The sequence below is a fragment of the Nanorana parkeri genome, unplaced genomic scaffold, assembly GCF_000935625.1.
Source record: "Nanorana parkeri isolate BGI_ZX_2015 unplaced genomic scaffold, ASM93562v1 scaffold277, whole genome shotgun sequence".
In the NCBI taxonomy this organism is placed as follows: Eukaryota; Metazoa; Chordata; class Amphibia; order Anura; family Dicroglossidae; genus Nanorana; species Nanorana parkeri.
This window is the reverse complement of record NW_017306545.1, coordinates 128,224-143,237: the sequence shown is the minus strand read 5'-3', so window position 1 is coordinate 143,237 and position 15,014 is coordinate 128,224. Positions and strand designations below refer to the sequence as shown.

The 15,014-nt window shown below is 43.9% G+C and overlaps 1 protein-coding gene across 1 annotated transcript in view; it reads right to left on the bottom strand.

The window, feature by feature from the left end:
• Nucleotides 1-11,009, bottom strand: part of F2RL1 (F2R like trypsin receptor 1) — a 14,575-nt gene extending 3,566 nt beyond the window's left edge. The window contains exon 1 of the mRNA XM_018557265.1: nucleotides 10,946-11,009. Coding sequence (XP_018412767.1) covers nucleotides 10,946-11,009 — 64 coding nt within the window. The remainder of the gene's footprint in view (nucleotides 1-10,945) is intronic.
• Nucleotides 11,010-15,014: the final 4,005 nt, after the last annotated feature.

The window sequence follows — 15,014 nt, the reverse complement described above, 5'->3', positions numbered from 1 at the left end:
CCCACATTTTACAGCAGTGCTGGAACAAATGTGATGACACGTTATTCACAGACAACATTATGCGAGTCACAAACTACCATTATGAAAATAAACCAGAATTTCCAGTTATTGCAGGGAAGCTGAATTGGAGATTTGTGGTTCTAAAGCACCCTGGTTACAAATTCAAATGACAAGCAAGGTAAATAACTCCGTAATGTAGGTGATGTATATCGAGCAAACCATTTTTGACCTTGAATTTACTTTAGGGTTAAGACAACTAGTCGATAAGACGGTGCGGCTGCCCAGGGCACACAGATGGTGGAGGATGCCGGATGGGCTGCGAACATAATTAAGCCTGTGACATACTGCACACGGAGCCACGCAAACCAAAGGGAAGCCATGGTGCGTGGAGCTTTGCGTGCAGCGTGTCTTGCAATGTCCTCTCTAGCCCATTGACTGCGCGCCAGGACACGGATTCAAGCGTACGGCAAATCGGATTCCCCCAGACAAATGTGTCCAGGAGAGAAGTCTGCTTGGTAATGTTTTCCTTCCTGCACAAGTTCTTTCTGTGACATATGCCAGGGATGAGGGCTATGTAGAAAGAATGAATATGATATGTCCATTAAATAATTCAACATTTAATAATGAACTAAATTAATACATTATCTATAATTAAAACTATTAAATATTTTTTTTAAAAGAAAAGGAAATTTGTATTAACCTGAATAAAAAAAAAAATAAAAAAAAAATCGGCCAACTAATCAATTATGACAATAAATAGTTGCAGCTCTAGTTTTTTTTTTTTTTTTATATAAAAGGGGGTTAAAAATGGCTAGCATGATATATCACCTTTACCGAGTTATTCACCTTGTCATTGGAATTTGCAACAAGGGTGCTTTGGAACCACAGATCTCCAATTCAACTTCCCTGCAATAAACTGGATATTCTGGTTTATTTTCAAATCGGTAGTTTATGCAATTCCCATAATGTTGTCTGTGAATAACACGTCATTCCATTTAGATGCTTTTAGTTAGTCAGTTTAGCTGCGTTTAGAAAAAAAGAGAAAAGTCAGGTGCGTCCAGAAATGGATTTGTTCTAAATGCACCAAAACGCATGTAAACGCAAGACACATTCTTGCCTTTACTATTTGCAGAAATCTCATTGGCTACTTCAATGGCCTGTTTCAATGGACAGATGCATCTAAACACATATCAGTGCAAACACGCATCATTTTAAGCATCTTTCTAGAAGAATAAACACAGCGTCTAGCCTGACAGATTTTGCAGACAGGTCTCTGCATAAAAACATACCTGCGAATGAAGCCTAACTAGAGGAGAACATCTGTGGCCGCCTCCCCACTATCATGCTATAATGATTTCCTGTGAATGGTTTCCTACACCTGTAAATATGTATGTGTGTCGCCTAAAATAACCACTGTCGTTAATGAAGCTGCGTACAGTATATTGTAATAGTTTTAGCATGACTTGTGTCATCCCACTGAGGGGGTGCGGGGACAATAAAATCTGGGCAAAGGGCAGTAAGGTTGCTGGATTTTCTCACTCTGTGACAAGCAGCAGATAGGGAAGACAGTAAAAATGTCTGACCTTTAATTTACAAGATGGCGGCTTCCACCATTACACTTTCTTTACCCTGATACATAAACACGTCTTCTCCCACAGGTGGCACGGCAATGTCTAGGTGACATTTTTCATGTGCCGCAGCTTTCTTGCTCTGCAAGAAAGCTATTGTATACAATGCAACAGGTCTGTGTCCTGTCCCCCAAAAAAAAAAAAATCCAAAAAAAAAAACAACACACAAGCAACAGTAGACAAATGGAGCAGATTCAGTAGTTTTTTTGTGTGCGTAGAGTTCACTGTCTTTCCATCACAATGATTTCCAGACGGTCAGATTTTGGAATAATTTTCATTTTGCTATGCCTGCTGACCGAAAGGGTCTGTTCTACAGATTTATATAATGTCATTAGTTTTTAACACTGAATTTTGAGAAGTACGGTACATTAAAAAATAAAATACCCTTGCCACTGCTGTACACCAGGGGGGGCCACCATCTGGCCCCTACTCACGTGCAGGAGGATGGTTGCCTTCCCTGAGTGATGGAAGGGAACCTTGTCCAAGAATCGGATTGGTGGTCCGATAGGGAAGCCCTGTATGCGCTGCAGCAGGTAATCCTGGAGTAGGTCCCAACACAAAGCAGGGCTCAGCCCTAAGGCAAACAAATATGAGCCCCAAAAACAACAAACATTAGGATGTCCTTGTGTAGCCGGCGGAAACACAAAAAAAAAAAACTGATTTGGGATAGAAGGAGGAGTCTTTTTATTTAATGTGGTTGATGTGTTTCCTGTTGCAGGCAGGCGGAGCCTATATCTCGATGGCTGTCCTGGAAGATGACTGGGGAAAATAAAATACCCTTACAGTGGGGCCCCCGTTGTACTGCAAGAGTTAACGATGATGAAATGTAAGGGTAAGGACACAAAGTGTAATAGTTACCCGATTCCTTGATCCTACAAGCTCCCTCCATCTGCGTGATGTGCCTTAAAAGCCTCTTTTATAAAGACATGCCAACATCATCAAGTACAATGCAGGGCAAATATTCCTACACTGTATGCAAGAATGGCAAGGGACTAGCAACAACTCGGAGTGTCAGAGGAAAAGGAGAGCCCTGGAGCGAGGAATAAAGTAAGAATTACACCTTACACCTCTACCCCTAGGCTTAATAAGCAGTTATGCCTAGAAGTGGGGGGGGGGCACGTTTTTTCTTTTATCCTAGAGTTCCGCTTTAAGGTTATCATGAATTGTCAGCTGTAAAGTCATCATGACCCAAAATGCCCTCCAACATCTTTAAGGCCTGAGATCACCTTAACTGGAATAATGAGCATGGCCAAACACATAGGCATACAGGTGCCACAGCTGCCTGGATACAATAGCCAGAAGTGGAGATTCCTCCATCCACGCTGTTTAGCATTGATGGGGAAATTGAGCCATCTATGGCAGAGGTGTCACCCGGTAGCACCTCATTACACTTGTGTGTAATGACATCACGTGCACTTAACTCCTGGCAGGCATCTTGGTGATGGATGTTGGCAAAGAAAGGAGGGGACGTTCATACAGTGGGTCACAAAGAAAGGAGGGGACGTTCATACAGTGGGTCAGGTCAGCTCCTCTCTCGTGCAGCTGTCAGGCTCTTTGTCCATGACCGAGTGCCTGTACTTTTCAGAGAGGAGTCACACCTTCTGATGGCTGCACCCCCCCGCACACCCCCGTTTGACGCCACTGATCTATGGCTAGATTTATACTTTTTAAAAGTAGGGTATACACTGCACGAATTTTGTACAAAAGTAGTCAAATTTCTAAAAGGTGAATGTGGTTTTAGTTCAGGAACTTCATTCATACGAAAAATAGAATGTTAAAAAAAAAAAGGCAAAAATTAAATTAAATTTCAAACCACCAATCAGCAAATTTCTGATGTCAGTCCAATGTTATGCCGGGATTTTTCGTATGAACGTTTGTGCACAAATCTACCCGTGTATACCCTACTTTAGTCATTAACCTGTAAAAAGGCTGCATATCATAAAGTACTGAAACCAGGGGGTCAGCATGACGTCCAGGCAACAAGAATTTTCAGAATAAGTCAGCAATGGCACCCTCCATGTTCCTCTCAGGAAAGGTTTATTTTGGAATATTACTAAACAGATGAATACTGACCGGTTGAGAACTGGAGCACTTTACATACAGATATTGCACTTCATTTTTTTTATTGCACCTGATTATAACCACTGACATGTTGCTGATGTTTACATGTATGTTACAGTCATTCCTAGGTTAACTGTATTTTTAAAAAAAAAAAGTAAAAACTACAGCTTTTCCAAACAAAGACACCGTTATTACAGGGAGATAAACAAAAACAAAGCCACTTATTTTACAGGAGACACTGACAATGATACCTTCCATGACTCATGATAACTCCATGGCTGTCTGGTCAGGTACCCCGCCATTGTCATGAATGAACACAGAGTAAGCTGACAACTAGCACAGATATAAACAACAACAGGTGGAAGCATGACTCATTGTACTCCCTGGGGCAAGGACATCAAGACTGGCCTAGTGTAGGCAAAAGTTATGTACTAAATCTAGCCATACACTGCTCAAATGTTGGCCAATTCCTGGTCCTGCTGGCACCCCTCGGCTCAACAAAAGTCATTTTTGGAAAAGACGCCAGTCTGAAAATTCTTGGCCAAACAGCAATTACATCCATCCAGGCGCTATGTGGGCATTTAGCAGACATGTAATCCAGCAAAAAAATTGTTTAGTTCGGAATTGATTGAGTTTTATTTTAATTTTATTTATTCAGATTTTTTTTTCCCCCGGGACGATCGTGCCTGTAATGCAACCCCCAACAGCATAAAAATCCCCCCAAAACATCTGATTGGCCAGAGAATAATCACATGTCCGATTTAGTTTCGATTTGAACGAAATTCGTATGGATCCAAATTTTTGTTAACAATCCGATTCGTTCGGATTTGAATTTAATGAAATTCATATGAATATCTGTTTGGAACTAAACAAAACTTACATGTCTGGTATTTATCAGCTGCTGATCGATACAATAGCCAGGCAATACTCATCCTGCATGGGGGAACCGAGAGTTTTATCTTGTTCAGTCTGCGAGGTCTATGGCCAGTTTTATTCAAAAACAACACTGTTGGGGTTAGAGTGATACCCGAGAAAACCCGAAACATTACAACTGTTTCACTGTTTGTAATATAAGAACGTGTATTGTCTAAAGGTGATCAGTTACTTCTATTATTTGCAGCTGTCTTCCAGTACCATTTAATCACACACATATTTATTCATTACACACGCACACACACGCGCACACACACACACACACACACACACACACACACACACACACAAATATATGGTGCAAGAAAACCAAAAACAAACAAATCACACCCACCAAACTCTCAGTAACAGCTACAAGAATGAGGAGTTCAGGGATCTCATAAGAGTCTTGTGTGTAGGGAGATATTATAAATAGATATTACAATACATCACAGACAGGAAGGTGAAACACAGGTCACTGAATTTATGTTATGAAGTCACCAATTAGAAGTGCTAAGAACAGCACATCCTGTTATAGTGCAGGCTATTAACTATTACACATAACACGGCACATAGACTGAATACAGTGTTAGTATTAAAAAGGAGAACTATGAGGCGAGTGCTTTTCACTCACCTCATAGTTCTAGCCGACCTGTGACAATGAGACTGTCACAGGTCGGCTCAGTAGATCGGGAAGTGAGCGAACACATACCGGCGTTCGCTCACCTCTCGATCCTGTCACGGCTCTCTGCCGTGACAGGGGAGGGGCTGGATTCCCCCCTCCCAGCTCCTCCAGCGCTGACTGGCAGAACGGACAGGTGAGGGGCGGGTACAGCTGGCTCTGCCTCTAGATAGGCAGAGCCTCCTGTCAGTCACGCAGCTGGGCGGATCCCGGCACAATTGTCGGGTTCCGCTTCAGCTGCGGCGTCTCCGTATACCACTAGCTACAGCTCGCGGTATACTGAGCATAGGGTGACGGGAGGACGCTAGTTTGTGTCCTCCCGTTACCCTAAGGAGAACTATGGGGAAAAGACTTAACCCCATAGTTCTCCTTTAATTGCTCCATACAAGTTATGCAACGTTCACCATCAGAAGATATAATATAATCTACATACAATAAATGAAGACCAACATGGGAGACTCGCAGAGCTTCGAGGAAAACTGGAAGATGCAAAAATGGAAATTTTAAAATGTTTTAACTGAATTTTGCATAAGTATAGATAAACAACAGCACGGGTCTACATTGGAGCACACACCAAGAAAGCTGGCAGGCAGTGATTTCACATAAGAAACACCAGAAGCCATGTTTGGGTCTCCAGTATATGGGCATGAAGAAGACTCTAAAGCCCCATAAGCATGAAGCTCCATACTCAAAGAAAGAAGGAGAAACATTTCAAACACTGAGGGCGTACCTGCCTCCTGGGATCTGTTCCAATCTCTTATACATCATAATGTACATGATTTGATCAAAGACAGTGATCAGCATAATACTTCTGCCTTGCAGCCCTCGGGGTCCCCAGTTCAAATCCCAGTCACTATCTACAACCAGTTTGCATGTTCTCCCTGTTCTGTTTTCACTACAGGTACTCCATTTTCTTCCCACACTCCAAAGACATGCTGGTAGGTTAAATGGCTCCTGTCTAACACTTAAAGAGTGTAAGCTCCCCAAGGGCAGGGACTTTGTGGGCTATGTAAATTGTCAGTGTTATATAAACAGCGAAAATAAAATAAGTAAAATAGGACTGGTACAGTGACACATGCAGTATTTCCAGATTAAATAAATCAATTCACACCAGTCCTAGTCTACCAAAGAATCATACAATCTAATACCATAACCAAACATACACAGTGATGTTCTTTTTCCACAGCATGCCTACTAAAATGGACCTTCACCCCCTTTCACTAAAAGTCACACCAGAATGCAGCTCTGCATGCCGGTAGGAAATGATCTTATTTTTATCAAAATGTTTTGCTTTTACTTACAATTATTGTTTTGTCCACTTCCTGGATAAGACACTGGTGATGTAGCCCTGGCCTCACAGACACATCCTAGGAAGGATACATCACCAGTGTCTTCCTGGGGAACCTCATCTGTAAACTGAAAAAAGTCTTGTGCGATCTCAAGGGAAAGGCATTTCCACCCTCAGATGATGTTCCCCGTCACATGTTCCAGAAGGAAGTAAAGGAGATGGATTCATCTGCCCTTAGTAAAAATGACCACCATGAGAAGAATGGTGGGGGAAATAAAAATGTATGCAATAAATAAAAATCGTATAAGTATCTGTCTGTAGAAACCGTTTAGCCTTACCAACTGTTCAGGGTCTACCACCCATCTCTGTGAATCCTTCACTGACTCCCAATTGCCCAATGAATACAATTCAAAATACAAAGCCATCCACAATTCTGCCCCAACCTCGTCTCAAAATATCACCCAAACCGCCCTCTCCAGCTCTCATCACCTCCTTCCATGCTTGCCTCCAAGACTTCTCCATAGTGTCTCTCATTTTCTGGAACTCCCTACCTCAATCTATCCCCTTATCTCCTACGCTGTCCACCTTTAGGTGATCCTTAACGGAGAACTATGGGGTTAGGGCTTTTCCCCATTGTTCTCCTAAGGGTAACGGGAGGACACAAACTAGCGTCCTCCCGTCACCCAAAGCTCAGCACACCGCGGGCTGTGACGCCGCAGTCGAAACAGATCCCGACAATTATGTCTGGAACCACCCAGCTGCGTGAGTGACAGATGGCTCTGCCTATCTAGAGGCAGAGCCAGCTGTACCCGCCCCGTCCGTTCCGCCAATCAGCGCTGGAGGATCCAGTCCCTCCCGTCACGGCTCTCTGTAGGCACAGGATCGAGAAGTGAGCGAACACCGGTATGTGTTCCGATCTAATGAGCCGACCTGTGACAGTTTCATTGTCACAGGTCAGATCAGATTACGAGGCAGAGTGAAAATCACTCGCCTCATAATTCACCTTTAAAAACTCATCTCTTCAGGGAAGCCTATCTCACCTCAGCATATCTGCCCTTTTACTTCCAATAACCCAAGCCAAATAATTATTACTTTTTGAATCACTTGCCCCTCCTACTAAATTGTAAGCTCTCAGGAGCAGGGCCCTCCTAACCCTATTGTACTGAACTTGTATTGTAACTGTACTGTCTCCCCCATTTTGTAAAGCTCTGCGCAAACTGTTGGCACTACATAAAACTTGAATATTATTATTATATTATTATTAACTACTAAACATTTCTAGAGGTTTCTTTGTTGTCATTTGTTAAGATAAGAAAGTTCCTCTTTAAATTCGTATGTTTTTATAATTTAGAAAACTCAGACATGAGAAGAGAATCTCCACACAGGCAGAAAGGGGAATTTACTAAGACTAGAGCAGACAAAATCTGGGAGTAGCCGTGGATGGCAACCAATCAGCTTCTAGCTCTCATTTTCAAAGCTTATCTGAACAAGCTGAAGACAGAATGTGATTGGTTACTATGCACACCAGCCCCAGAATTCTACGCTGGTTGAAACAAAAGGGGGATGTCCAAATCTAAAAGCTATTTCTTAGCAAATGACGTGCCAAGAAATAAGTAGTCTCATTATGTTCTTACAGAATGAACACTATAATCCGGGGTAATAGCTGCCACCAATTGAGGATCATCTCTGCATTATGACAAAACAACGCTCTTTATTTCCAGTGATTGAAGCAATACAGATACAACTTTGAATGATGTATTGCACTCCCATAAAGAAGCGCTATACTTCCACATCAATTACAGTCTTTGTTCACACAGAGTGGCCTGCGGTGAGAGATTAGCCATCTGAAAACAAGCTGCCCATACATAGCCAGACCTCCCCATTCTCAGAACAATCACCGAGCAGAGACCTCTACTTCTTGCTGGACTCAACCTTCCTCCCCCCTGTGACGCACTTTCACAACAATTCGGTTGAAGAATATTTTGCCCAGATTCTGTCCGCTACATACACAAAAATGACATATGCGCTGAAGTCTGCCACTGGCATTAAAGTACATCTAAAGCCGAGACCTATTTTCATGGTGGATAGTGGAGGAGGGTTACAATGTGTCTGGCTTTTTTTGTCATCTGTGTTTAATTAGATAGATTTCATTCCCTGTCCTGTAGACTCACCAATAAGGCTTAATTTACACCTAGGCAACAGCGTTTCCGTGCAGTTTCCGTGCGTTCATGCACACGTTCCCACGCGTATATTAAGTTGCGAGTCTTTGTGATCAGATTGCGACATTTATGTTGCGTGTTTCCAATTTAGTCTATGGGGACAAATCGCACTGATCTGCCCCCACCCCCAAAAGCTCACATTCTTTTTCAGCGCCAGGCATATTTTTATGCGCGAATCAGAATCAGCGCATGTGTGAACAGAGGCCATAGGAACATATGGTATTTCGTCTGCTGTGGGTTTCAGTGCGAACAAATACGCGCAACAAAACACCATGATGTGAACAGGGCCTGAGTGAGAGGACATATTTCCAATGTGAGGTGAATCCTCTCCTAGCTGTCATGTCCCTAGTAGATTTCACCTTTATTCTCATTCTGGTGCCAAATTAAATATTTTGGATTTCCCCTCACTATCATTTCTGGTGACACTGGACAATTAAAGTGACAGTAAAGGATAATATGTTTTTCCGTCCCCCAATGTAAATGTCTCTTAATCCGATCTTCTTCTTTCCTGATGTTTTCATCTGTCCCTCCAGCGGTGCGGCGGTTCTCTGATCCAGCGCTGACTCCTCTGTCCCTGCAGGAACTTCCGATCCAGCGGTGTCTGCATGCGGGTGCACGCGTCCATAGACTTACCTTGTGTCTCTGCTGGTCTCCCGGCCGTGAATCCGAACTGCGCATGTGCCCGCCCCAAGATGCTTTGCGGCCACATTAACGGTTTCAGATTTTCGGGCGGAAGTACACAGCGAAAACAAGGTAAGTGTAAACCGCCGTTAAACCGTTTTTGAACTTTTTGCATATATCTACTGCTTGCTAGCCGTAGATATAGGCAAAAAAAAACAGAGGGTTTAGAACCCCTTTAAGAGAAATTTCCGCAATGGGGACACAGTTCTGATCCCTCTCCACTATCTAAAACTACAAAAAGAAAACGTTTTTCCATTAGTTCTACTTTTACACACTGTGCATTTTTGCTTTGTGTTCTCCATTGTAATCAACGGAAACTCATCAAAACAGAATGTTGTTATGTGTGTTGGCATTCCTTACAAAGTGCATGCATTCAACGTGCACCGATAGGAGTCTCCATTGATTTCAATAGAACACACATTGGGGGGGGGAAGACATAAAAGCAAATTGCCCCTTAGTATTGTAACAGGCAGGGTTATTCACAAAAGGGTGAGGAGTTTGGAGAAGTGAACAATCTAGGACTTCTCCAATCCAGCTCACTTTCCAGTTCAGCTATGTTGTCCTAGATTGTTCTCTTCTCCTGCCCTTCACCCTATTGCAAGTAACCCTGATAGTTTGATTTGGTTCTGCCAGCAGATCTGTTGATTTTCCACTTCCTGTAACAAGGTGAACCCGCAGTTTGTGCTGCAGTGAAATTGGCACAGCGTTGTCACCCTGTTCTCAGGGCAGTGTTACATGGACATGTCATTTCACATGGACGTTATGTGACAAACAAATGAAAGCCAAATTCCGGCTAATTAAAACACATTCTAAGCAGTTTCAGCAACAGTTTTAACGTTCATTAAAAAGGTGACTTGTGAGAATCCCCCCCAGCACTGCTATATGGTTTCTTCCAACCTATAACTGATGGTTTTGTTGGAAAGCTTAGCCTGGGTATAAAAGAGGTCAACTGGGCCTGCATGTAATGTGGTCAGCTTGGTCTGCACCACGCTCAGACTGGTCTGCATATAATGTGGTCAGCTTGGTCTTCATACAGTGTAGTCAGCTCGGCCAGACTGGTCTACATTAAATGTGGTCAGCTTGGTCTGCACAGTCTAACTGGTCTGCATAGAAGAAGTGTTGAGGAAAATATTGTAAAAAGTCCATATGAAATAAAATAGATATGGATATACAAAATACAGAACGATCACAAGTATTGACCCCAATATTTGCCCTATAGTGGCCCTTAACACCCTCCCCCCGCAGAGATGGTCATTATCTGCTCACGTTCTGGTAACAAGCCAGGGAACCCTAACTGTCCATGAGATAGTACTGCGCCTCTGTATAGGACCCCCCAGGAGTCAAAAGTCATCTCCCCTCCCCCGCCACAGCCTGAACGGTAAGGAAGGCTGGCTATCCCCATTAGAAACAATGATCCAAGCCTGGTGACCAGCAATAGGGAGCGTCAGGAGTCTACAATGCATTCAGCACTTACCAGTTACAGCTAGGACGCAGGCAGACAATAGCACAGTCCCAATTAGGAGCCCCGGGCCCCTCATAGCGGACAGCGGTACGGTCCCGCCGCGGATACAAACTCCGTCAACAAAGTGCGGACCAAGTTACTGACTCCTCCGCGAAATGCTGCAGTGAAGTCAACCTGCTCGGCGATACTTCGAAGACCTACGTCACCTACACCCAGCCACGCCCCCTCAAAAGTTTCACTGATACCGAGTACTTGGGTGAGGGCGGGACTTTCTCCCACCACGCCCTCCATCGTTGCACCTTTCTGGCTGACGTCATCAGTCAGGTATGTGCAGGGCTCTGTCAGGCATTGTCAGGGTGAGGTCAGCGTTGGGAAGAAGGCTCGGAGCCTATACAGAGAGAGATTGTATGGATGTGACGTGTAGAGGAGATGTGCGAGAAGACATAGACAAGATAACTGCTGTCATAGAAGTGTACAAGTTTGCTTTTCAATAGAGAACACGTAATTGTTGACTTTGCTATAATAGACAAAGTAGAATGTAAATGAAAAAAAGAAGTTATAGTTATAGAAGTTGTAAAGAATGATATACACATAATAAACGAGTATAGCAACGTTGTCTGTTGGTGCCCGTCAGCTGCATTATGTATTCACAGTTCTGGCTGTGTGGCAGAGGCGTAACTAGAACCTTCGGGGCCCCGATGCAAGAAACCATGAAGGCCCCCCCCCCCCAACGGCCATGGCACCTCATGTTAACAGGAAGGCTGCCGAGGTCCCCAGCAAGTGCGGGACCCCAGGCAGCCGCTTGTTTAAAATTTTAGTGCCGGTGTTCTGTCGAGAACGCCGACCCAGTATCTGGGTGCAGAGGTGCTTAGGTGCAGACGGGATTACCGAGGAAACCGGCATTTATTTACAAAGTATTTGTTTGTAATGGTTAATTGTGACCGTTAATAATATGCTGTTCAGTAAATGATGGAATATTATCCACAGTCATAATTAACAATGTAAACTAAATACTTTGTAAATAAATCCCGGTTTTCTCAATAACACTGGTCTGTGCGCAAGTGCGGATGCTGAGGTTGGCAAATTCAACTACGTCGGCATTCTCGACAGAACACCGTTATCTGTGTTTAGTATTGGGGCATTTTCACGAGTGTGAGTACTCATGAAAATGCCCAGTATTGGCAGTGGTGTATCCTTTCATCATACAGCAAAGCAGAATACCACCATCTATGCAGGACTACAAGTCCCAGCAATACATTATAATAGAAGACAGCACTACAGAATCCCACTACACCAGCACCCCCCCCCCACACACACACACTTTTCCGTGCCCCCTCTTTCCCAGTCCAGACTTACCTTCCCTCTCCTGCAGGGCCCTCTTCCTCGTCTTGGCAGCCAGGGGGCGGGGCTAAGAGGAGACGGTCCTCACAGCAGAATTGGCTGCCCAGCGGTGCCTGCAACACATTCTGCGGGACCAGACATAACAGCCTCTCCATCCCTGCCGCACAGCCGCCCGTACATGCTGTGGGTGGCAGCGCGGCAGGGAAGGAGCAGCACAATCTGGGGGGGTCCTCTTCTTCCTCGCTGGGCCACCCCAAGTGGCGGAACACCAGGGCCCGGTCCCAATTGCGACTGCTGCGACCCTGGTAGTTCTGCCAGTGCTGTGTGTGTACCTTCTCCGCCCGCGCCACACGCAGTGGTTTCTTCTGCCTGTAGAACATATGAGCCAGCGGGAGGGACCATTCTGGGCAGTGGGGAAAACAGCTATTTGACTAGCAGTCAAATAGCTAGCAGTAGTCAAATAGTTAGCAGTGAAAAGGCGGCATACCACCAAATGTGCTACTGGAAAGGTAAGTAAGGAGCCTCTTCTATCACAGGTATGTCATTCTTCACAAGTGACCCGCTTTCCCAGGCGAATTTGGTCAAATGGAATTACCCCCACCAGTCTGCCACCCTTCCCTTCTTACCTGTCAATGAACGCTCCTTCCCCTCCGCGGCTGCCAGTGTAGGACCCCTAATATTTTAAATTCTGCTCAAAAATGACAAGCAGTCACTCAGGTGACTGCGCTGACCAATGAGAAGCTCTTCTTACTAAGAAGCGCTTCTCATTGGTCAGCGTGGTCAGACGCGTCAATGTGCTCACCATTTGCAAGCGGAATTTAAAATACCGACCTCAGAGCTGCACTGCTGTGTAATGTATTTCTTCCAGATCTGTGCACTAATCCAGTGTGACATTTTGCCCCTGTAATAAAGACCAGTCTCTTCTGCTCTCTCTCTTTATGTAGGGTGACTGGTCTTGTCTCCGCCCACTCCTCTAATTTTCTGCAATCAGCCTGTAGTGGGTGGAGCCTGCTGTGCCCCTACCACATCTCTGTACAGACTAAGTACGGCATAGCGATGATGTCACTGCCACATTTACAAGGTAACGTCTGGGTTCACCAAGGCATTCGGTGCATGCAAAGTGGATTTATATCCTTTGTGGCTAATAGGGTTTTATTTCAATGAATGCTTTTGTGTCACTTGTTATCCTCACTCTATCCTATATTTATTTTCTGCAGTCTGTTGGGCAGCACACATTTGTGATAGATAGATAGACATTAAAGTCTATTTTTTATCCCCTCCCCAATTCTGCTTTAAGAACTTACCTTAAATGTTGTCTCCTGATCCGATCATCTGCTTCTTTCCTGTAGTTTTCAGCAATCCCTCCAGCGCTGGTGCCGGGTTCTGATCCAGTGCTGACTGCATCTGCAGTATGAGATCTCAGGCACTGCTGCCTCTGATTGCTAGTCTTAGGACAGGGATGTCCAAACTGCGGCCCTCCAGCTGTGGTGAAACTACAAATCCCATGAAGCATCTCTCTCCGGGAGTCACGTCTGTGAGAATCTCGCAAAGCCTCATGGGATTCGTAGTTCCACCACAGCTGGAGGGCCACAGTTTGGACATCCCTGTCTTAGGAGATTTGGTGATGTTACTACTGTGCTGCTCCTTGTCCTCTTTGCTGGGGTCTCTGAAATGAGGAAGCCCTGCCTTTACAAAGATGGCCGCCTCCACTCAGACACAGTGCAAAACAAGGCATGGTAAGTCAGTAATGGGGACGGCTCATCCGCACAGAATCTACAGGCAATACTGGTGACTAGTCTTTGTCCTTTGTCTTACTTTTTTATTGGCACAGCTTCCAGAGATGATTTCCTCTTTAATTAATTCTGGGTAGAGTTGGGAAGAGTTAAAGCTGAACTCCGGCCAAAAACAATTTTTGGTTGGATTGTAAAAATAAATGAAAAAGAAGTGTGTGCAATGTGTGGCCACTGCTGCGTTATGTAATACTTTCATTCTCCCCATACAGGACGGTCAGCACCAAACGTCTGACACTGAAACTTACTGTTGTGGCCGGAGTACAGAGATCACAACGGGTCGCTCACTCTGCAGCTTGTCCATATGAAGACGTCTTGCATTCTTTTCAGTGAATACAAAGCGTTTTGTCATTGGTGGAGGTGCAGGTGAACTCCATGATTTTCCCTTGTCCCGTCACAGAACACTTTGCCACTATGTCGAAATGTGCTGTGCTGTGCTGAAAGAATTGCACACCACTGCAGCGCATTGATGTTAATTCACCTTATATAACTAAATTTGACTTGTCTATGCATTGGGACCAGGACCGGATTTACCCTCCCTGCCGGGTTCGGCAATGCGACCCCCCCCCGCCGAGGAGAATGCCAACCAGATAGTGGGGGTGGCAGGGTTGGTTTGAATTCTTTTATGTTTTTTTTTGTTTCTTTGTTTGTTTATTTTAACTTTTTTATCACTTTTTAATGTTTTTTATTTTTTTACTTTTAAAATTTTTATTTATCTTGTTATCTTTTACTTTTTTTTATTTTTTTTAGAATTTTTTATCTTACTATTTTTTATTTATAATTATTTTCTTGTTTTTGTTATATTTTTCTTACTATTTTTTACTTTATTTATTACTTTTTTAATGTACTTATTTTTATTTATGTAATAATTTTTTAATCAATTTTTTTCACCTAACTTTATTGCTATCACACAGGAGCTAACAAGTCACTGTGTGATAGCATTTGGAGGT